At 60.5% G+C, this 23,229-nt stretch overlaps 1 protein-coding gene across 1 annotated transcript in view; it reads right to left on the reverse strand.

Moving 5' to 3' along the window:
* Positions 1-2,591: 2,591 nt before the first annotated feature.
* The window catches only part of DCHS1 (dachsous cadherin-related 1), a 43,691-nt gene continuing 23,053 nt past the window's right edge, over positions 2,592-23,229 (reverse strand). Inside the window, exons 7-21 of the mRNA XM_041470340.1 lie at positions 22,939-23,126; positions 18,306-18,402; positions 17,984-18,141; positions 15,602-16,436; positions 15,072-15,311; positions 14,515-14,640; positions 14,043-14,252; positions 12,640-13,503; positions 12,054-12,167; positions 10,791-11,002; positions 10,495-10,649; positions 9,230-9,360; positions 8,489-8,775; positions 7,797-7,935; positions 2,592-7,574 (exon numbers count right to left, since the gene is read on the reverse strand). Of these exons, the coding sequence (XP_041326274.1) occupies positions 4,960-7,574; positions 7,797-7,935; positions 8,489-8,775; positions 9,230-9,360; positions 10,495-10,649; positions 10,791-11,002; positions 12,054-12,167; positions 12,640-13,503; positions 14,043-14,252; positions 14,515-14,640; positions 15,072-15,311; positions 15,602-16,436; positions 17,984-18,141; positions 18,306-18,402; positions 22,939-23,126 (6,371 nt within the window). The 3' untranslated portion in view covers positions 2,592-4,959. The remainder of the gene's footprint in view (positions 7,575-7,796; positions 7,936-8,488; positions 8,776-9,229; positions 9,361-10,494; positions 10,650-10,790; positions 11,003-12,053; positions 12,168-12,639; positions 13,504-14,042; positions 14,253-14,514; positions 14,641-15,071; positions 15,312-15,601; positions 16,437-17,983; positions 18,142-18,305; positions 18,403-22,938; positions 23,127-23,229) is intronic.

Consider the following 23,229-nt stretch of genomic DNA (forward strand, 5'->3'; position numbering starts at 1 on the left):
TGGGCGGAGCCGCGGCCGCGGCACCGGCCCCGGCGGGGACTCGGGGTGGCACCGGACCGGACCGGCACCCGCACCCGCACCTGCACCTGCACCCGCACCCGCTCCCGCTCCGGCGGGGACTCGGGGCGGCGGGGCGAGACCGTGCCGGCACCGGCGGGGACTCGCTGCTTGCCGGCCGCCCCGAGAGGCGGCTCACGCACGGCCCTGGCCGCCCCCCGTTCTCTCCGCCCGTCTCCCGGCGCGGTGCGCACTGGCACCCGCACCCGCACCCGCACCCGCACCCGCTCCCGCTCCCGCTCCGGCGGGGACTCGGGGCGGCGGGGCGAGACCGTGCCGGCACCGGCGGGGACTCGCTGCTTGCCGGCCGCCCCGAGAGGCGGCTCACGCACGGCCCTGGCCGCCCCCCGTTCTCTCCGCCCGTCTCCCGGCGCGGTGCGCACATTTCCCGGCGGAAGGGCTCGGACGGGGGGTTCCGTGTCGGGCTCCCTGCGGGGCTGGGGGTCCCGGGCTGCAGGGGCGGGCGGAGAGGCCCTCTGAGGCTGGGGGTCCCGGGCCGGGCGCGGGTCAGGGGTCCGTGCAGGACGGGCTGCTGGCAGCAGCGCAGTCGATACACAAAAGTTAACAACCATTAGCGAACGTCAACTCCAGACACCACCCCTCGAACAGCAGACCAGGCACTAAGAACTTCGACACTTGGGACCAATGAACAGTGAACCAATGAATTTCTATGTGTTTTGACTGTATAAAATATATGGAAAATCTAGTAAAATTCATGTGTCATGGAATGATTTTCTCCGCACAACGCAGGACATATGTGGATGAAACGATTTCTGTTGCACATCCTGGCCAGAACAAAATCCTGGCCAGAATAAAGTAATGCCTTGATTCTCTAACAGTAAAAACGTTGTTGGAGAGTTTTTTGGTTTTCCTGCAGTTTCGGTGACAAGCCCAGTCACAAGGCTCATCCCACGGCTCCAGCAGTTCCCAGCTGTTTTCCTGCTGCTGCAGAGCGGGGTGCAGGCCAGGAGGAGACAGGCAATAGGAAAACCACCTGCCCGGCCGTGGCTCCATCCCCCGCGCTGGAGCAATGCCAGAGGCGGCTGCTCCTGCTCCAGCCCCAGGGCTGCCTGGCCTGGCAGCCCCGGCCTCCTCCTGCTGGCACAGACAGAGGGGGAGCCGGCTGGGGCTGGGCTGCTCTCGGGGCTGCATGCCCCGTGCCCGGTTTGGGGATGGACTCTAAGTGGGATGGGATTTGCAGGGGATGCTGTCTGGGTCTGTCGGGACAGCCGGGATTAGGGTGGCCGGGCAGAGCTAATCGCGTTAAGGAGCATCTGCTGCTGGGCGGGAGCCGGGAGGTCAGGGCCCCTCGGCGTGCCCTGGCTCCCCGGGACCCTCGTGCGCAGCTCCCACGGGTGGGGTGAAGCGAGTCCCTGCTGCGGGCAGTTGGTGTTCCCGAGGCCAGGAGCACCAGAGGAGCACAGTGGCACTGGGGGCAGCCAGCATGGCCTCTGTGCCCCAACAGGGAGCTGGAAGGGGTCGGGCTGGGGCACGAAGGAGCAGAGGGAGCCCCAGGGACACCCTCAGGGAGGGGGTGGCCCTTCCCCCTCTGCCCCTGCTGGCTTATGCTTACCCCTGGAGTGCGAGGAGCCCTGTCAGAGCGGGGGGACAGGAGTGCTCCCCTGGTCCCAGAGCGCTGCCAGCAGGGCTGGGTGTGCCTGGGGGGCTGTGCAGAACAGGCTGGGGCTGTGCAGGACTCGCTGTGGGGTGCTGGAATCTGAGAGCTGAGGACAGCGAGTAAACAGGTTGGTTTGGGGAACAACAAAAAAAAAGCAAGCAGGGAAGGCAGGATGGAAGTGGCTGATCATATGTAGGTGGTTGATGGTGGCTGCGTGGGTCTGGCCACATCCAACACCTGACAGCTGCACAGCCACTCCTGGTTGTCCAACTCTGTTTCCCGGGGTTGGGGGGCACTGTTTGGTGAGGGGAGCCCGTGTGGTGTCAGGTCACAGTGTCTGGAGATCAGCAAAGAGCCCTGGGCATGTCTGTGTCGCCCAACGGGATAAGCAGAGCCAAAGCTGCTGGGCAGACTGGTGGGATCACTGGGATCCCCAGGGCAGGTCTGTGTGTGCTGGCGGCTGTGATGAGGCTGTGGCTTGGGGAAGCTGTGTGTGGAGGTGTCCTCAGTGGGGATCCTGGGAATGTGCGGTACCTGCTGGGCAGATGATGTGTCCAGGTGTGGCTGCTGCAGCCCTGGGGGCCTGCACAGCCCTGCTTGCAGCCCTCACCACAGCGAGGGTACCGGATGGGATAGGGATGCCTGTGGCATGTGGGACCAGCTGTGTGCACATGTGGAGACATGCCTTCCGTGTATACCCAGCCTCACTGCTGGACAGCCCCGAGGCCCCTGCTGCAGCTTCACTGCCCTCTCTGGAAAAGGACTTGGCAGGATGCAGCCAAGGATGTGGGTGCCAGAACCTGGCCAGGCCCACGTGAGCCCTGCATGGGGCAGGTCCAGTATCCCCCCTCCCGTCAGTCCCTGGGAACATGGTGCCAGCCTGGCAGGAGCCCACGGCAGCAGGGATGGGGCAGTGTCTGTACAAACGTGTGGTTTATTAAGGCATTTTTGAGACGTTGGCACTTGGGTTCAGGCTGCACCGAGTGGCCCCTGCGCGGCCGTGGGCAGCGCTGGTACATGCAGCTCCACGAGACACAATACAAAAGGTACAAACGAGTAAAAACAGGAATTGTAGTACAATGTGTAAAAATAAATAACTGGGGGCTCAGTGACCCCAGCCCAAAGCAGGGTGCATGTGTCTGGCCCTTCCTGTGGCATGCAGGGTGACCCATCTGTGTCCCCATCCCAGATGTGCAGTGGAGCTGGGCTGTGTGGGCAGCCTGGGCAGCACAGGGCTGGGGGGCACGGGGCACCCCAGCATGGGACTGGGGGGCACCGGGTAGCCCTAGAGTGCACCCACAGTCCTGGGGGACACAGGACACCCCCAGAGTGTCCCTACAGGGCCTGGGAACAACAATGTGTCCCCACAGTGCTTGTGAGCAGGACAGAGAGGGGATGGGGGTGCCCATCCCAAGAGCCTCTGTGGGCTGTCCCTGTGCCAAGGCAGAACCATCTCCCCCTCCCAGGGCACCTAGGCCCCTCTGAGTCCCAGGCAGAATGGGCATGGCCCTTGGTGGGGCCCCCTTAGTGCCCCTGTCACTGTTGCAGATGCCTGTTCCCTGTCACTGCCCTGTGCCCAGGACAGCACCTGGGACCAGCAGCATGTGCCAGGACCCCATGGCACCAGGGGGATGAGAGGCTGACTGTGACACACGGAGCTGCAGCCACAGATGGCTCTTCATGGGAAATGGGGGGACGGGCAGAAGTGATGCATTTGTCTGCTGTGACAACACCTTTGCGGCTGGGGCTGCAGCCACGCTGCTCGTGGGCTGGGTCTGTGTGATGGGAAGGAGCTTCCCTGGCTCTGCTCAGGCATGGGGTGTCCCGCTGACCCCCCGACACCTGTGACCAGACTGGGCGTTCAGGGCTGCTGTGGGGCACCCCATGCTGTTCCAGCCCTCGCCCTGCACCCATGGCTGTGCGGGGATCATAGAGCCCAAGGCTGCGCTCCCAGGGCCCGTGACGTGTGAGCCTGTCCCGGTGAGCAGCTCCCCGTGAGCAGCCGGGCCCAGGGAGAGCTCGGTGGGGTAGGTGTGCTGCGAGTGTGATGCTGCCTGCGTGACCGGCCGTGCACAGTGCTGGCAGGAGATGGGGACCGGCCCCATGGCAGGGGCTCCGTCCAGGCTCACAGCATGCAAAACAGGGGTGCACAGCAGCTCCGCACAGGGGCTGGGGCCAGGAGCAGGGTGTTCTGGCACCTTGACCATGTTCTGGAGGTGGCCCAGACTGTCCTGGGAAGCAGTCATGCAACAGGGCCCCAGGAAAGGCCAGATGCCCAGTGTCCCCACTGTGGCTAAGAGAACATGTTGGGTGACGTGGCTTTTTGGGGCACCCAACAACCTGCGCCCCTGCAGCTGCAGGCTGCCTGCTGGGCCTGAGGCGGGTGCGGGTCACAGCAGCCATCACCGCTCTGCTGAGGCTGGGCTGTCCCTGTCAGGCACACACAGCTCTGCCAGCCCCACTGTGCTGCCTGTGCCTGGGCACTGTCCCTGCCTGGGACCCTTGCCCAGAGAGGCACTGGTCCCAGGAACAGGATTCCCACACTGAGCATGGCAGGCGCCTCCCTCCCAAGAACACAGGAACCATCCTGAAGTTCTGGGCAGGAGATTCCCTGGATCTGTCACCTGCAGTGGGTAGCCAAAGGGTTGGAGAGACCTCAAAGGCTCTCCTGTCCCTTCCTAGCCACAGACAGGCAGCAAGATGTGGGCACGGCTGCCTTCTGCTGCAGCCAGCCCGGTGAGTGTCCCCTCCTGGCCGGGGGCAGGCTCATTCCCAGAGGCAGTGTCCGTGCTCTGGCGCATCGTGCCCTGCCCCGGGACATCACCCCCAGCCATGGGGCATCGCCCCCTGCCCTGAGGGCTCCTAGGGTCACAAGGGAAAGCTCGGGGTCCTCCTGCACCCAGGCTGCTGCATGGCACCCAGAGCTCGGTAGGGCAGGGTCTGGGCCTCCAGCCGCCCTCAGCTCCCCGTCGCTCCCAGAGCACCAAGTACCGTGAAGCACCATCCTTCCCAGCACCAATCTGAGCCACTGAAAGCAGCACATGGACCATCACCCCGGGGTGCCAGCACTGGGGTCAGCAGTCCACAGGGCACCAGCCAGCACAGGATCTGCCAAGCTGTGGGGAGGGACAGGGGCCACAGCCTCCAAGGGCATCGGCAGTCCCAGGGCCCAGGCCAGGCACAGCGCTGGGAGTGGGATGAGCACCCATTTTAGCAGCCCTGGGCTGGGCCCCGCTCCGGCCCCATGGCTGCGGGCTGGGGCAGAGGAGTCCAGGGGCCCAGCTCTAAATCCTGAGCTCGGCCTCCTCAGGGGGCTCCAGCGAGTGCTCAGCACTGATGGTGGAGGCGGATGGCCCCTGTGAGATGCCGAAGGGCGAGACCACAGGGGAGCGGGCGGCCAGGGGGGACAGCGACGGGGAGAAGCTGGGCGACATGGCGGAGGACGAAATGGAACCCTCGTGGCTAATAGGCGAGCGGCGCAGGGAGGATGGGTGCGGGAAGGTCCTGCCTGGTGGTGGCTTGGGGGGCACAGACTTGGCACCTGGATGGGCCACCGAGGTGATGAGGGGTGGGGGATCAATGCGGGGCTTGGGCTCTGCCTTGGGCTTGGCTGGGAAGGGCTTGCGCAGGGAGCTCTCATCCTTGAGGCGGGCGATCTCTGTGAAGACACTGGCCAGTGGCTGGAACTGGGGACACCAATTCAGCAGGTAATCCCAGTTGTAGCTGCCGCGGAGCTCCTCATCGCTGGCCACAATGGCGGTGAGCGAGCCCTCCACGGAGGGCTTGCCGTCCTCTGGGAAGGCGTAGTCCTGGGGCTGTGAGGAGACGCTGAGGCCGCAGCGGACGCCCAGGAAGGCACTACCCCCCCCGTCCTCACGGTACAGCTGCAGGGGTGGCCCCGGCAGCAGCAGCCCAGAGCCCTTCTTGCTCTTGAACCACTGGGCACTCTCCAACGCAGCTGGCTCACAGGAGATGTCGGAGAGCTGGTCAGCATCCTGCTGGATGCCAGAGTCAGGGCCACGGGCAGCGATGTGCTCCTGCATGGAGGCTGTGATGCTGGCCACGCGTGGGTACTCATTGATCATCCGTATCTCGTCATCCTCAGCGGCTTCAGCAGAGCCACGGCCACTGGAATGTGAGGGGTCCAGGGAGCCGCCCCGTGTGTAGGGCCCCGCCGGCTCAGTCCCATACCCTGGCAGCGCCTGGTGGTAGATGTGCTCAGCCCCAGGCAGCGCTGGCTCCTCACGGCCCAGCTTCTGCAAGGACCCGCTCTGTGCACGGGCCAGTGTCCCCTCTCCCTCTGCCTTCTTGTGGCCCCGGCGCTGCCGGGAGCGCACCAGGGCCAGCACGATGGCCACGGCGGCCAGGACCACCACAACACCCAGCGAGGCAGCCACGGCCACCAGCAGGAGGTTGAGGTCAGGTGCCAGGCCAAAGGAGGTGTGTGTGACGTCAATGGTGACCTGCGCAGAGGCCACACGGGAAGCAGGCAGTGGGCTGCGTGCCTGCACCTCCAGGCTCATCTCCCGTGGCTCCCTCTTGGCGCGCCCAGCCCCAGCTTGGGGCTGGCTGTCCACACGCAGGTAGATGGAGCCTGTAGTCTGGTTGATGGCAAAGTATGGCGAGGGCTTTGCCAGGGTGTACAACACAACACCGTCAACCCCCTCATCCTCATCCGTGGCCAGCACCCGCCCAATGCTCTGCCCTTTGCGCGCGCCCTCAGGCACCTCAAAGTTGAAGGAGGGGCTCAGGAAGATGGGATCATACTCATCTTCCCCTGTCACCAGCACCCGCACAGTCACAGTGGCCGAGGCATTGCCAGCGTCGGTGGCCCGAACCAGGAGCTGGAAGGCTTTGGCTCGCTCATAGTCAAAGGTGAGGCGGGAGCGCAGCTCCCCAGAGCTCCCATTGACAGCAAAGGCGTCCCGGCCATCCCCCGTGCTGGGGTCCCCCACTGCCTGCTCCAGCACCACGTACCGCAGCTCCCCAAAGGCGCCGGTGTCAGCATCGACAGCACGCAGCGTGGTGACCAGTGTGCCGGGGGGCAAGTTCTCCCGGATGCTGGCGCTCAGCACCTCCACCGGGAAGTACGGCTTGTTGTCGTTGATGTCCTTCACCTCAATGGCCACGGGGACCAGCGCAAAGTGCCCGCCCGGTGTGTCCGTGGCCCGCACCACCAGTGTGTGCAGCGCCTGCGCCTCCCGATCCAGTGGCCGCGCCAGGCTCAGGGCCCCTGTGCTCTCATGCAGCTGGAACAGCCCGTGCTGGTCACCTGAGCTGATGGTGTAGTGAACGCGGCCGCGCGGCCCCGAGTCGGCATCGTGGGCTGCCACGCGCAGCAGCTCGGTGCCAGGCAGCGCGGCCTCGCTCACCGCGGCACGGTACTCGGCCCGGCTGAACACGGGCGGGTTGTCATTGACGTCCTGCACGGTGATCAGCACGGGCACGGTGGCACTGCGCTGCGGCAGGCCCCGGTCCGAGGCTGCCACCGTCAAGTTGTACACTGGGATGGCCTCGAAGTCCAGGGACTCCACAAGCACCAGGGCTCCCTGCATGCGGAGCTGCCCCCCGGCCCGGGCCACCCGGCTCTCCACCTGGAAGGCGTTGCCGCCGTTCCCGCTGACGATGGTGTAATCAAAGCCAGCATTCTCCCGGGAGAGGTCGGCGTCACCCGCCTCCAGCATTAGCACCGTGGTGCCTGGGCGCAGGTCCTCGGGAACGCTGGCATTGTAGCACGGCTCCTGGAAGCGGGGGCTGTGGTCGTTAACATCCAGAACCTGGAGCTGCACTGTGGCCCAGGATGAGAGGCTGGGAGAGCCGTGATCACGGGCCTCCACCACCAGGTCCAGGGTGGGCTGGCTGGCGTTGAACTCCACCTGCCGGGTGGTGAAGAGGGTCCCTGTGGAGCACAAAGCCAGGGTCAGCATGGGAACCAGTGGGAGCTGGGAAGGGTATCAACTGGAGGAGCATTTGATGGTCACCCTGCTGTGTCTGCTTCACCAGCCACACCAGAAAGTGACCTTGTGAGGGTTTGAACACAGGCAGGACAGTGGTACTCCCCCCCACAGGCAACCTTAGATTGACCCATGAGAGAGGCACACAGAGCACCAAGCCCACGCACCATTGCTGGGGTCGATGGCAACATCAGGGCTAGGCACAGCCAGGTGGAAGGTGATGTCCCCATTACTCCCTGAGTCAGGATCAGTTGCACTCACAGTGAGGATGACACTGCCAGCAGGTGTGTGCTCTGGGAGCAGCACCTGGAAGAGGAGGAAACCCTAGTCAGCATCTGGTTCCCCCCCCCCGCTCAGAGCCCCCAGCATCCCTGGGATGGGGGTCTGGGGCTGGCCAGGCAACCAAAGCCTAGGGCGCCCAGCCTCTCACTGGCCAGGGAAACCACACGCAAGGGGTTTGTGCTCCTGGACCCTTCAAGTATTCCTGGGGCTCCCTAGCCCCTTGCCTGGGCTTCAGTGCTGCAGCACACACTGCCCAAGCCAGCCTTCAACAAGCATCTACCCAGGTCTCGCCACAAATACTTGTCTGGACTGTGACCCATTTCCCACCTTCTCTGGCCTCCCCACTGTGCTCATCCATTTCTGCTGGACCTTCTGCATCCAGCTGTGCCCCTTGCAGGGGCTGGTCCCAGGGTCACTCCTTCTGTGCCACAATGACAGCATGAGGGATGCCAGGATGAGGGTCAGAAAGTGGGACCAGAAGGGGCTCAGACCCATCCTCTGCTTTGTAAGGGCAGGTGGGCCAGGCAGGAGCTGCAGAGGGCTTGCGGGGGATGGCTGGCACACCTGGTGCATGTACCTGATAGAAAACCTGGGTGAAGGTGGGCACATTGTCGTTCACATCCTCCACAAGGACGGTGAGGTTGGCCTCAGTCTCGTGGCGAGTGTCAGAGGCGCGCAGGGTGAGGGTGTAGCGGCTGCGCTGTTCATGGTCCAGTGGCCCTGTCAGGGCAATGTGGCCACCGTAGCGCAGCACCCCAAAGGTGTCTGCCACGTCCCCCTCCAGCAGCAGCGTGTAGGAGAGTGCAGGGCCCGAGTCCACATCGTTCCCAGTCAGCTGGGCTATCTGGGTGCCCAGCAGTGTGTCTGTGGGGAGCAGACAGGTGGGTGAGCAGACCCATCCCTGCCCAGCATACCTGGCTCACTGGTGGGAAACCAGTTCAATTCAGAGCCTGAGCACCAGGAAGAGGGGAAGATGCCACAGGAGAGGGGGATGCCGGGGGAAAGACGAAAGTCTTGGGGGCTTGGCAGGACAGGTGGAGGTATGGCATGGGCACAGGGCATACTGGCTGAGGCCTGTGAGCAGGGAGGGCACGTGTCTGCAGCCAGAGTCCCAGACATGGGGCAGGGGCCAGGGCTGAGTTGGTAATTCAGGTTGCTCCCTCAGGACACAGCAGCAGCACAAGGGTCATGCTGGAGAGCTCAGTGGGTCAGTGTGACCTATCCCCTGACAGGGACTGGCCTGGCCTCCCTGGGGCTCCTCCCCACCCCATGGTGCCCATTGTACCCCAGCTCTGGCCCTCAGTGCTATGGCACTCACTCTCAGGGACACGGATCTCCCAGGGGATCGGGATGGTAGGGCTATTGTCATTGATGTCCATCACCACCACGGTCAGCGTGGCTGAGCCCATCAGCGGTGGTGTTCCTCGGTCCATCGCTGTCACCACCAAGCTGTGGGCAGGCATGAGGGTCAGATGTGTGTCCACACATGTGAGGGAGCACCTCACCTGTGTACAGTTCCTGGGACATGCACTGTACACCTGCATGGCGCCTGGGACGTGAACTGCAGGTGTGCACGGGCCTGGAGCATGTGGGTGTGGTGGGGAAATGCACAGCAGCTCAGACTCTGGGGTGATGGATCTGTGCAGTGCATCCTCTGGAGGTGTTTAGGGAAAGACTGGATGTGACATTCAGTGCTCTAGTCTAGCTGACAAGATGGTGACCAGTCACAGGACGGAGTCAATAATCTCAGTGGTTCCGTGACTTGGACAGCACATGTGGGGCAGTGGGTACATGGAGAGCATGGTGGGGCACAGCAGCAGGTTTTTGCACACCTAAGGCAAGTGTTGAGGTCTGGAAGGTGTGTGGGTGCATGCAGAGCACCCTGAGGGGTGCAGGCAGGTGTCTGGGGCTCTCTGGCTGCTGGGGAACAACTGGAGCCTCTCTGGAATGGCAAGGGGGTGTGTGGATGGAAGGAATACCCCAGTCTCCTCCCATGGGAAAGAGGGCAGAGGAACCCCCAGCCATGGGGGCACATGTGGAGGGGGAGAACACGAACTGGGGGTCCTCATCTGAGCAAGGTGTGTGGGAAAGGGCAGAAGCCTCATATTCATGGCAGGGTGTTCGCCAGCATTTCACATACGTGTGGATGGACATGTCCAGAGCACGCACATATGGTGAGGGGCCCAGAGGACCTGTCTGGATGCAAGGGGACATCTGGGCGAGCTAGTGCAGGGGTCTGCAGCCATGTGGAAGGACACAAGGGTCCTGTGCTTGGAAGTGGAAGAAATTGAGCAGATGCAGTGCGGATTAAGGAGGCAGGAAGGGGAATGGATGAACCTAGGGCCCTCTCACAATCTCCTCAGCTCTGCAGAGACTCGACTGAGCCATATGCAGGCTCATCTTGGCCATCTGGCTCCTGTGTCCTTCACTCCCACTGACCCTCAGCTGTGCTGCTTGATAGAGCCATTTCACAGCCAGGCTGGGACAGCTTTGGGAGCACCAAGAACAGTGTTCCCCATGCCCCAGAGTTGTGCTCCACAGCTCTGTTCCTGTCCTGGCATCCCCTAGCTTGGCTGCACTCACCGGGTCTGGGACCAGATCTCTCTGTCCAGGATGGCAGCAGTGGTAATGGTGCCAGTCTGAGGGTCAATGTGGTACAAGCCCGGCATTGGCAGGGACTGGTTGATGGCATAAGTCACCTGCCCATTCACTCCCTGGTCCAGGTCATCTGCCAGCACCTGCAAAGCCACATGAGATTCAGCTGTGGAGCCCCTGAGGCAGGACTTGTGTGCTGGTGCCAACCCCAGGCCCATGCAGCCCCCATCCCATAACTCCAGCCAGGCCAGGCCTCAGGTGTCCCTGTTTGTGCCCCACCATACCTGGATGACAGGTGAGTCGTAGCTCTGTGACTCCCAGATGAATGCCACATAGTTCTGCAGCTGGAAGCGGGGCAGGTTGTCGTTCACATCCTGGAGGTTGAGGTTTATGGCCATAAAGCCAAAGGAAGCTGCAGTCTCTGCCTGGATCACCAGGCGCAGCCGGGGGCTGGCCTCGAAGTCCAGGCTACTGGAGTCCTGCACTGAGATGGCACCTGGGAGGGGGAACGGAGGGAAGGGGGAGTGATGTACCAGCACCATCCATCATCCATCCATCCATCCATCCATCCATCCATCCATCCATCCATCCATCCATCCGTCCGTCCATCCATCCACCATCCACCATCCATCCATCATCCATCCATCCATCCATCCATCCGTCCGTCCATCCATCCACCATCCACCATCCATCCATCATCCATCCATCCATCCATCCATCCATCCATCCATCCATCCATCCTTTCTCAGCTGGACAGGACCCAGTGATCTCTTCCAAGCCCTCCCCACACTGCCAGTTTCTCATCACTCTCAAGAGCTGTCCTGAGTGATAACACCCACATCTTGCTGGGGACAGGTTCCTGCTGCAGTGGGTAGTCCTGTGACAGTCCTTCCATCTGGGGACCCCCCCAAAGGTGTGGAGAAGCAAGAGCTGTTCCTACCATGACATAAGCTCATCCAGCTCCAAGCCAGAGACACCTCACTGCAGCTTTGAGTCCAGCCAGAGCCTTACAAAGTGCTCTGAGGACAGACCCCCACGGCCACCAACCTGAACTGTGGGCAGCTCGGCTGCTGGAGTGACCTGAGGTCGCTGCTGTCCCATCTGAGGAGGAGGAGGAGGGCAGCCAGCAGGATGTACTGAACTAATTGACAATATTCCTATGGGCACGTAGGGACAACTTCCATTATCCCAGGTTGCTCCAAGCCCTGTCCAACCTGGCCTTGGACACTTCCAAGGATGAGGCAGCCACAGCTTCTCAGGGCAACCTGTGCCAGAGCTTCACCACACTCACAGGGAAGAATGTCTTCCCAAAATCCCATCTAACCCTGCTCTCTGAGGTTTTGGGAAAAGGTCTAATTATGGGGGACCACAATTGCACTGGGAGAAGTGCTAACAGCCTCTGGCCAGTGACAGGGCAGTGTCCACATTCCAGTACTAACACCTCTTACCTAACTGGTACACAGTGTGGACAGTGCTCCTGTGCCCTGGGGGCCTTGAGCACCTGAGCAGGCATGAGCAGAGCTCCCCAAGTGTCCCTGGAGCTGTACCTGAGCTGGGCTGGATCAGGAAGGTGTTCTTCTCGTTGCCACTGATGATGCTGTAGGTGATGTGCCCCGAGGAGCCCCCCGTGTGCATGGCCTGGACACTGGCCACCTCAGTGCCTGGGAGAGGAAAAGGGTATGAAGACACAGAGGAGCCTGGGAGCACGTGGCAAAGGGTCAGGGTGATGCAGGGCAGTATGTGCTGTACCACAGAAGCACTGCTCTGCCTGAGGACACTGTGACAGGGGACTGAAGATCTAAGGTTAATGTCGGGCTGGGAGCCTGGTGTCATGGTGCCTATCCATGGCTCCTCAGTGGTCTCACTGTGACCCTGGAGACCTTCTGGGAGCTCTTAGACACCTGTGGCTGCCTACAGTGATCTGAACACACTCAGGCCAGCCTACAGGGACACCACCCTGACCAGCCTGGGCACCACTCAGACCCTGCAGTTCCTTGGGTCTGCCCAAAGCATAACAGGACTTCCCCAGAGCCCACAGTGCTCTCCGGTCTGAGTTCCCCACAGTGCTGCTCCCACCTCCCCTTGGCCTATCCCATTCCATCACAGCACTTTCTGGTCACTGCCGGTGGGTACCTGGGGCGGCATTTTCGGCCAGGGCCACATCGCTGGTGCTGCGAGGGAAGCGCAGCCCCCGGTAGGGCTCCTCCTGCACGTGGATCACCACCACCCCTGTGGAGGAGAGCGCTGGCTGCCCCAGGTCCATGGCCAGCACAAAGAGCGTGCGCTGGCGCTGGCTGAGGGAGCCCAGGGGCTGCAGCAGCTGGATGTCCCCCGTGTAGGAGTTGATGGCAAAGGCGGAGCTGGGGGTGGCAAAGCGGTACAGGATGGAGGCATTGGCACCCGCGTCCCTGTCCTCGGCCCTCATGGTGGCCACCACCTGCTTGAGCGGCGTGTGGCGGGACAGGTTGACGGTGAGCGGGCTGTGCAGGAAGGCCGGGACGTGGTCGTTGACATCTCGCACCACGACAGTGACACGCACAGCCGCGCTCTTGGGCTCCCACGGCGCCGAGTCCACCGCCTTGGCCAGGAAGCTGTAGGTGGGCTGGCGCTCCCGGTCCAGTGCCTGGGCGCTCCGGATGCGCCCGCTCTCCGGCTCCACCTGGAACATGCCCAGCGACTCATTGCCCAGGTAGTAGGAGACCTGCCCATTGGTGCCCTCATCTGGGTCTTCAGCCACCAGCTGCAGCACCAGGGCACCGACTGGCAAGTCCTCTGGCACCTCCACCGTGTAGCTGGCCTGAGCAAAACTGGGTGCGTTGTCATTGAGGTCCAACACCTGCACAGTCACTGACATGGTGGCACTGCGTGGGGGAGAGCCATGGTCCTGCACCACTACAATGAGGCTGTAGGAAGCAGTTTGCTCTCGGTCCAGGGCATGTGCAGTGGAGAGAACACCAGAGACGGGGTCTAGGCTGAAATCCTGCCCAGGGTCTCCACCTAAAAGAGAAGAGAGGGAGTAACAATGCAGAATGCCTGTAACTGGAATGAGAAAGGCCCCGGAGAGCATGAAGCCCGCCACCATGGGATCTGGCAGGGTGGGTAGAGTAAACCCCAGTGGGAGCAAACTCCTTGGGCTAGCTCCATATGAAGAGCTGACTCTAAGCACTCACAGGCTAGTGCTGCTGCCTGGGGCAGCCTGTGACAGGATACAGCTTGCTGCCAGGCAGCCTGTGACAGGATACAGCAAAAATCTGACTTGGCAGCCCGTGAATTAACAGGTTAGAGCATCCAGGAGAGGTATGGAACTGGTCTGAGCCTGGGGAACTAGACACAAGCCTGGGGAATGAGCAGTGCAGCAGTCCAGATGTTAGGGTGCTCTTCACTGGGAGCAGAGAGCTGAGAGATGACAGCAATGCTGTGCAGTTTGGAGCAGGAGAGAACTAACAAGGAATGGGACTGCTGCAGTTGATGTCCCCAGATCCAGGGAAGCCCAGGGAGAAGTCCTTGGCCAGTCCCACACTCCCTGTGCATCTCACCTGCCACCCGGTATTCCAGGCGTCCGTTCTCCCCGCCATCAGGATCAGTGGCCCGCAGGGTGTAGAGTGCCACACGACTCTGGTTCTCAGGAACCTCCACGGAGCAGGACTCACTCTCCAGGTGGGGTGCATGGTCGTTCTCATCCCCCACCGTGACCCACACTGTGGCCTTGGTGAGGCTGGGCGGCAGGCCAGCGTCCCGAGCATAGACTGCAGGACAGTGAGAGCACCAGAGGCTGCCTTGACTGGGAGCTACAGCCACAGCGCCTGTGTGCCAACACCCAGGCACCCACAGGGGCAGCCAGGCATGTGAGCATCAGCATTCCTGCAGCCCCAAACCAGCCCTGCCGTGCCCCACAGCCCCTCCTCCCTCCCTCCCCATGGCCTGCCCTCTGCAACACTCTCCACGCCAGCAGCAGGGAGTCCCTGTGTATCCCCACTGACCCCCTGCCCGCTGCCTCCCCTTGCTTACCTGTCAGCACGTGCTGCTCCTGCTCCTCCCGGTCCAGGGGACGTGTGGTGACAATGAGCCCCGTCTGTGGGTGGATGGAGAACGGCCCCCCGGAGAGACCCCCATAGGACACCTGCCCGTTGGCACCTGTGGGCACAAAGGTGCTCTGAAGGCAGCCCAGCAGCAGCCCCAGCGCCTCGTTTGGCTCCGTCCTGCACCTCCCGCTCTCACCCGGGGCTCACAGGCTGCGTGAGAGGGTGGGCTTGCTCCCTGGTGGCAGAGGTGTGTGTGGGAGTCCCAGCCTAACCCAGCTGCTGGGAGGCCAGATGGGCCAAGGAGAGCCCACAGAACAAAGGCCACGGGCCAGGGGACTAGAGGGAACCACAGTCCCAGTTCCATTCCCACCCTCTCCCAGGATTCAGCCCACCTCCCACCTCCAGACCAGGTGCTGATCCTTCCCTCTGGTCAGCCAGGCTCTCCAGACTGGCAGAAGGGAGCAGGGAATGGCCAGACCTGGGGCTGCATTTCCAGACAGGCCCTGACTGAAGTGGGCAGCTCACCCTCGCCTGCATCCTCACCCAGATCCCGGTCCGTGGCCAGCACCTGCAGCACTGGGCTGCCGGCTGGCAGGTTCTCCATGATGTGGGCTTCATACTCGGGTTTCTCAAAGACAGGAGACTCATCATTGACGTCCAGCACCAGCACGGACAGCAGCTGTGTGGCCGAGAGGCGTGGGAAGCCGTGGTCCGTGGCCACCACTGTCAGGTTGTGCTGTGCCACCTCCTCCCGGTTCAGAGCCCGCACGATGGAGAGTGCACCTGTGGGCACAGGAGAGGGGCAAGCTGGCACCAGTGGCACTGGACCTTATGCCTCGGGACTAATATGTGGCTGCAGGCACTGGGTTTCAGGAGACAGCAACACAGTGCCAACAACAGTGCCAACCAGATGCTGTGCTTGGGACTCCATGCACCCCAGTCTCCCTCCTCTGGGCTCCCCAGCCCACACCCTCCTCCCACACACCGTGCAACATCCTTGCGTACCCCTGCACCCTCCTCAGCCTCCAGTTCCCAGGATCCCTGCCACCACCTCTGCACCCCCCAGCCCTCACCAGTGCTGGGGTTGAGGTGGAAGCGGCCATCAGCGTTGCCTGCTCGCAAGGAGTAGCTCACACGGCCGTTCTCTCCCAGATCGCTGTCCTGGGCCACCACGTGCAGTGCCACAAAGCCTGTGGGCTGGTCCTCCATGACGCTGACGGTGGCCGGGGACAGGAAGACGGGCACATTGTCATTCTCATCAGTGACGAACACGCGGGCTGTGACGGCGGCCGAGCGGCGCTGGCTGACGTTGCGGGCCTGGTCTGTGGCCTCCACCACCAGCAGGAAGGAGGCAGCGGCCTCCCGGTCGAGGCCCTGGCGCAGGGTCAGCTGCCCCGAGCGGCCGTCCAGCTGGAAGGGGGCTCCAGGTGGCTCCAGGTGCAGCAGAGCATAGCGCACCTGGCTGTTGGGGCCCACTCCATCCCCATCCAGCGCCTGGAAGGTGAAGATGGAGGAGCCAGCCTGGGCATTCTCAGGCACCACAATGGTAATGGGGTCTTCGGGGAAGGTGGGTGCCTGGTCATTGCAGTCCTGCACGTGGATGTGGACCAGCACCAACCTGCTGGAGGGATAGCCGTGCTGCGTGTCCTCAGCACTCACCTGGAGCACGTGCCGTGCCCCAGCTTCATAGTCCAGCTCACGGGCAGCGTAAATGTCCCCTGTCACACTATCAACCACAAAGGTGCCATCCCCACCACCTCCTACCACCGTGTAGGTCAGCTGTCCTCGTGCAGGGGCGTCCAGGGGGGCCACTGAACCAATCACAGACCCCGGCTTGACCCCCTCGAGAGGATGCAGGGTCAACACGGTGGCATCAGGCCGTGGCAGCACACGGGAGGATGGCAACACCTGTGAGGAGAGGAAGGAGTGAGGGGCACGCACAAGGGGCTGTGTGCCAGGGCACACGCTGGAACACAGGAGGGGTCCCTCTGCTCCTCAGAATACACTTGTCACTGGGAGGGTGCCTGAGCCCTGGCACAAGTTGCCGACAGGTGATGGAGTCTCCAGCCTTGGAGACAGCCAGAAGTCACCCAGACAACCCCATCTGAGCAGGAGGCTGGAGAAGGAGACCTTCCCAGGTGCCTTCCCTCAGCCACTCCTGGGCTCTGTGACTGGGCCCGATCCTGCAAAGCCAACAGACGGCAGCAGAAACAATTCTGCAAACATAAGCAAGAGTGAATAAGAAGAGAGGTCATGCTCACCTGATGGGAGGTACAGAAAGAGAACCCAGTATGACCCCAAGATAAATAAATACTATCACTAGTTTTATTAAAGATATTGGAGTTAATATGGGCATGAGGTGCACTTGCAGATGGGAGAGAGGATGCTGTAAAGGCCACCACAGTATGACCTGAAGGGAAAACCCACTGAAGAAGCACATTCCTGTCAAGGAGCTGAGGAAAACAGGAGTAACAACAAACCTGTCAGCCCAGACGGGATCAAACCCAGTGACTGTCAAGCAAATATCTATTACAGAGATGCAAACCAGCATGATGGACATGGCCAGCCTAGCCTCAGTGCTCTGGAGGCTGCAGAACAGCTCTGATGACAAGAACAGTTACAGACACAGTGTAAAAAGAAAATGGTATAAAACATGTTGCTGGTGGCTGAAGGCAGTTGTGGCAGGCTAACACCAGGCTCCACTCCTCAAGAGAACGTGGTATATCACACCCAGCTGGGCTAGAACCCATCTCTGGAGCTCCCACACTAGCAAGGGACAGGCACAGGGTGGGGCTGGCTGTGTTACAAAGGACTGAGAGATCAGCTGGCTCAAGGGAGCAATGGGCAGGGCTGGTGCAGGTGGCACAGCAAGGACAGTCAAATGGCCTTGGCAACTGCAAGGACATGGACGAGAAGATGTAAAACAATGTTCACTGGGAGTGCCCTGGTGAGGGAAACTGGAGCCTCTGCTGTAAAAGGAAGCTCATTACTAACAGTAAAGAAAGGATGTAGATGTGTGGGCAGCACCAGGCAGGGAGTACCAAAGTGACACAGACATGAGGGACACCCTGCAGGTCAGAATAAACAACCTGCAGGTCAGAACACTGGTTTTAGCAGATGCTGGGAAGAGTGAAAGTCTCTGTGCAGGGAACCCCTGACGTCTTTCCTGCACCAGGGTATCTAGGACAGGGTTGGCTGTCTAAAGCCTGGAGAAGGCAGAACTGCAGTTGGCAGTTCTTTGAACATGAGAACAGGTGCAGGGTCATCCCTTCCCGTCCAGGTCCTCCCTGTGGATTATAGGGCTGGATCAACAGCTAAGCAGGAGCAGAGGGTGCCCAGGGATGAAGGTGGTAGGGGATGAGGAGGTGGGGAGAAAGGCTGCCCACTAGCTGGATGGTGTCCTCCAAGAGGCACGTGCTGGGCAGATGGCACAGGGACAGGAGGAGCTCGGGTACCTGGACGCGGACGATGGCTGACGTGCTGCGAGGCGCCGCGGCGCGGTCGCTGGCTGTCACCGTGAAGATGTACTCGGCCCGCTCCGCCCGCCGCAGAACCGTGGCCGTCCGCAGCTCTCCGGTAGCCACGTGCAGGGTGAAACGCTCTGCCCAGGCTCCTGCAGAGAGAGGGGAGCGTGGCTGGGGGGAGCATGGCAGAGGGGGATCTGGGAGGTGCCAAGGAGGGGAGCGTGGTGTGGGGATCCCGGGCAGCGGGCACCCATCTGCCTGGGTGAGGGCGCCGGGCAGAGCAGCACGGGTTTGCCAGTTCTGGAGCTCGTACCTATCAGGGAGTAGATGATAGTCCCGTTCTCCCCCTCGTCAGGGTCCTTGGCCTGCAGGGAGGCGACCAGGAGTCCCGATGGCTTCTCTTCCAGCACCTGCAGCATGGCCCAGGGAGTAGTTGAGTGGCACAGGGAACCTCTCAATCACCCCACAGCCCCCCAAGCATGGCATGAGGTCTGCACCATCTGCACCAGCCCTACACCTTACCCACAACACAGACTCACCGCAGGACCCACACGCTGTGCCTGAGGCTGGGAACACAGAGGAGCCCACAGCAATTGGCCAGCGGAGGTTCTGCCTCACCAGCCCTCCTCCCCTTCTGTCCCGTTTAAGAACTCACTCGGCAGGTGGGGGCACACTGGGGGAGGGCACTGCTTCACCCCTGGTACACCCAGAGCCTCTGCAGGCAGGTAAGTGCAGAGCTCCACAACAGTCCTGGTCCTCCCTGCCCCAAGAGACACCTTCAGCTGGAAATGCCAATGTGTGAGCCCTGACAGCCCAGTGCCAGCCTCCCTGGCCACAGCCACGGATCTTCTCAGTTCCCACAGTTAGCCAGGGAGGTTTCCCACCTCTGCAAGTGCACCTGGCAGATCTTCTGGGGCTCAGGTACCTCAGCCTGGGGCTTTTCACTTCTCTCCTTTGTTCCTGTGTAGCACTGCCTGTCTGTAGGTACTTTAGACCCTCAATTTATGCCAGTGCAGCACAAGACCATTGAGACATCAATCACACGTGCTCAGATAACCTCATCCTGAGGGAAGCTGCCTCCTTTGCCATCAATACCACACATTACAGCACTGCAGACCTTTACTGGGTAGCTATGGAACTGGATGCACCCCCATCACCGTCCCTCAGCACCTGTCAGGTTTTGGAATCCTACTCAGCAAACATCCCCTCCCTGCTGCAGACCTGCCCCCTCCAGCACACACTCTTTGGTGGAACAGGATTCCCACTTGGCACAGGCTCTGCTGTTCCTCCCACCCCGGCAGATGTCAAATTCCCACCCCAAGGGGACAGACCTCACATTCCCATCCCATCAGCACATCCTGTGGCAGAGACCACCCTCTCAGGCCCAGCTGTGCAGGGTGATCTGTGCCACTTAATGCATTTAGGAAAGGGACAAGTGGAATCCAAGCATGACTCTGGAGAAGAGGATGCAGGTTTCTGGGTAGAGGTGAGGGCCACAGTTATTGCCCAAGCTGCTGGCACTGTGCTGAAGCCCTGGGAGAGGAGACCAGAGGAGCTGGACTCGTTCAGCCAGGCTAGGCAGTGCTGGGACTGTGCTCTGTAAACACTGGGAGAGGGAGGGAAATTCCAGGGAGAGAGGACAGCTTTTTAAGCAAAAACACAATATTGGCACAAGAACAAATGAGTATAAAATGGTCAGAAATTAGTTTAGGCTGGAAATGAAGAGATGTTTTCTAGTACCAGATCAAGGAATCTGGAACAGCCTTTCACAGCAGTGATGGAGGCAACAGACCTAAATATAGCCTGGCCCTTGATGAAAGGAAGGTCTGCGTGGACACCTCGATGTGGGGCCACGCTTCAGAGGCCCCTTCCAACCTCTCCCTGCCACAGGTCGGGGCAACATCTGCCCCCACTGCCCTCAACCCAGACTGGAGAGGCTCAGCAGGCAGGGACACTCTCCCTTCCACGAGGAATCAGAGCCCTTTGGGAAAAGCAGACGTGTCAGAGGAGTTACATGAGCAGCACCCACAAGTACGAATGCCAGTCCCGTCACACAGACAGGAACAAGCAGCAGTGGCAGTGGGCTTGCCCGTGCACACTGGTAAGACAGTGGCCATGTGGGCATATCTGGGTCTGCCCACCCGCCCCGAAGGCTGCTGCAAACACCAGCCTGGTCCCAGGCTTACAGAGCCCTTCTGGCCACAAGCACAGCTCCGGCAGGGCTGGCAGTGGATGTACAGGAATGTGAGAAACATGGTACGTATGGAACAATCCTCCTGTGAACTTCCCCGGCTCCCAGCCCACTGTGGCTCAGACACTTCCTGAGCCACAGATCATATTTGTGTTCATCAGCCTTTGATGGATTTTTTTCTTTCCATGAATTCATCTAGTTTTGAACCCATGCAACTCTGGACAATGATTTCACAATTTAATTACATTCTGCATGAAGAAATGCTGCCAGTGTTTGTTTTAAACCTGCTGCCTGGTCAGTTCCTATGGAGCTGCCCAGCCTTATGTTATGAAAAAAGCAACTTCTCATTTCCCCATGACTCTGTGCACACCTTTTTGATATTCCTGCAGCTTTGTCCATGCCAAAGAATGTTTTATTTATGCTTGGAAACCATTATCTGCCAGAGATTCCATTAACATCCTTTTCTAAACAGTTTCTATCACTTCTGCTCACTTAGAGAATGGAACCAGACAGAGTGTGGGCAGAATCTGAGCTGTGGGTGATGATATTTTCTTTCATTCTGTTTCTTTTCTAATTAAACTCAGCATTTGATTTGCTTTTTTGCCTGCCCTGAGCATGGTGTGGCACATTCACAAAGCTCCAGGCTTCTCCCCAAACTGAAGCAGTAGTTCAGAGCCCACCCCTAAGTGCCATCAGTGTTGCTTTCCAACAACTTGCTTAGCAGCAGTGATTTCACATCCCCTCATCTTCCCTGACCCAACAGTGGAAGATGATCCTTCTACAGTTCTTCACAGGGAGCCCTCACCTTGAATGCTGTAAATAGAACAGTGACATCAACCACCACATCTTTGAGGGGATACAGCAAAACAGCAGCACCAGGGGCACACCCCCTGTGAAAACAGGCACTCTCTTCCTTCCCTTTGCTCCCTCTCCCCTCTCCTAGCAATCATTCTCTGGGAGGATCCAGCACTGCAAACCCTTTCCAAGCACCCCCTGTGCTGCCAGCACATCACCAGTGCTTCATCTCAGCACGCTGCAGCTGGTGCTTGAAGGTGCTGACACAGAGCCCTCCTCTGCTCTGCCTGAAGAGCCCTGACATGAATGCTGCCCTGAGCATGTCTGCAAGAAACCATGGAGCTTTGTGTTATCATCCAGTTTTCACTTCTTCCTCCAAGTCTCTTCTACATCCAAAGCATGGGTAACAGTGGGTTGTTATGGTACTTCACCCTTCTCTATCTCTGCTTCCAGCACCTGCAAACCAAGGTGCCCAAACCAAAGTGCCCAAAGAGGCATTTTCTCAGAGCTGCTGCAGCATTTACCTGCCCTCAGAACTCTGAACCCATCTCAGCCCTGTCCTGTCCCCTGAAGGATGCATCTGCTTTCATGGTCTCTTTGTAAGAGCAGAGCCCTCCCAAGCTCTAGCAGGGCCCTTTCAGCACTTTGTGCCCTCAGGCACTGGGATCAGCTGCAGATCCTGCCGTGTGGTGTGTCACACGTGTCCCCACAAGGGCTCCCGACAGATGCCAGGTGGAGCAATGCCGTATCGCAGAGCCCATCCAGTGCTCCCTCAGCCATGCTATGGCTGGCTAGTCCCTGGCCTGCTCTGGTCCCAGAGCCTTGCACAGAGAGAGGGCAAGACTTACTGTGCCCCCTTCGCCTCCTCTAGGCTCTGGGAGATGTGCTGACCCAGGCCAAGCCCTGCCAACAGCTTTGCCAGCAGAGCAGGGCATGCAAGAAGATGGCTGGGCAAGGAACGACTGTACCCTAGGATGGGAAGGGAAGCAGCAATGAACAGGGAAGGCCTGTCTGGAGCTGCAGAGTGTCCCCAGATCTTGTGTCAGCCAGGTGGCTACCAACACAGTCCTGTCTGCTCTGAGGTGTCTGGGGTGCCCAGCTCGGGCAGGACGTGTGACAGAGGGTGGCTGTCACCATCGTGGTGTTTTTGAACCACTCAGAGCCAGGGGCTTTGAGCACACAGCCTGACGTGCAGCAATGGATGTGCAGAGAGGGCATGGCTGCCCAGCTGCGGGCTGCCCCTGCTCTGTGCTGAGCAGGTGAGGCCAGGGCCCTGGCTGCCCATCCTGCTCTGCTGCTGCCAGGGCCCCTCAGCTGGCTCCCACGAGCCCTCGCTGGGGGCAGGTCCTCACCCAGTTCTCCTGAGCAGTACCCATGCAGCTGGGTCTGCAGCACATGCAGTGCCCAGTGACTGCTGCCACCAGAGCATGCAAGGAAAGCTTGGCTGGCACACACAGCAGATTCACAGGAAACTCTGGTGCATGCCAAGCCCAGCTGGACAACGTTTTCTTGACCTCCCGGAAAGACAAGTGGCTGTAGCCAAAATCCCCACACCTAGAGGGTGACAGCCTCGTGCATCTCCCTGCTCACTACTGTTCACCCCGGCACTTCTCTGAACCTGTGTCAGGTTCAGGGCTCCTTTCACTGTCCCTCCCTACAGGCATGTGTGAGCCAAGAGCTTCTGCCTGCTGGCCACTCCTGGTTGTGCCAGAGAGCCCTCCAGAGTCCCTGCCTGCTCTGTGCACCAGGATTTTTGCCCTGCCCAAGAACATGCCCCTCCTGTGACATCTCAAATTTATGAAACTGTCCTGGCTGCTGCATGGATCCAACTCATGCCTGCTCATCTCCTACCCTGAAGCTCTCCTGGGTCCACCTACCCACCCCCTTTTCCCCAGCAGTACCACCTGCCCCCACATCCAGAGGCCACCAGGCCTCATCGGTGCTCCAGCTGCACCCCTACCTGCACAGTTAGCTCCTGACCACTGCCCACATGGAGGAAAGCAGGAGCGTTGTCATTCTCATCCAGCACAGTGACATAGATGGTTCCGGTGGCACTGCGAGGCGGTGCTCCCCCGTCCTGCACAATCACCAGGAGCTGGAAGTTGGACTGCTGCTCCCGATCCAAGCTGTGCTTGGTGCTGAGCTCTCCTGTGAGGGAGAATCCCAGAAGGGTTTGGGTTGGAAGGGACCTTCAAGCCCATCTTGTTCCACCCTGCTGCCATGGGCAGGGACACCTTCCACTATCCCAGGT

Source organism: Pyrgilauda ruficollis, unplaced genomic scaffold (assembly GCF_017590135.1).
Source record: "Pyrgilauda ruficollis isolate IOZ18807 unplaced genomic scaffold, ASM1759013v1 scaffold244, whole genome shotgun sequence".
Classification (NCBI taxonomy): Eukaryota; Metazoa; Chordata; class Aves; order Passeriformes; family Passeridae; genus Pyrgilauda; species Pyrgilauda ruficollis.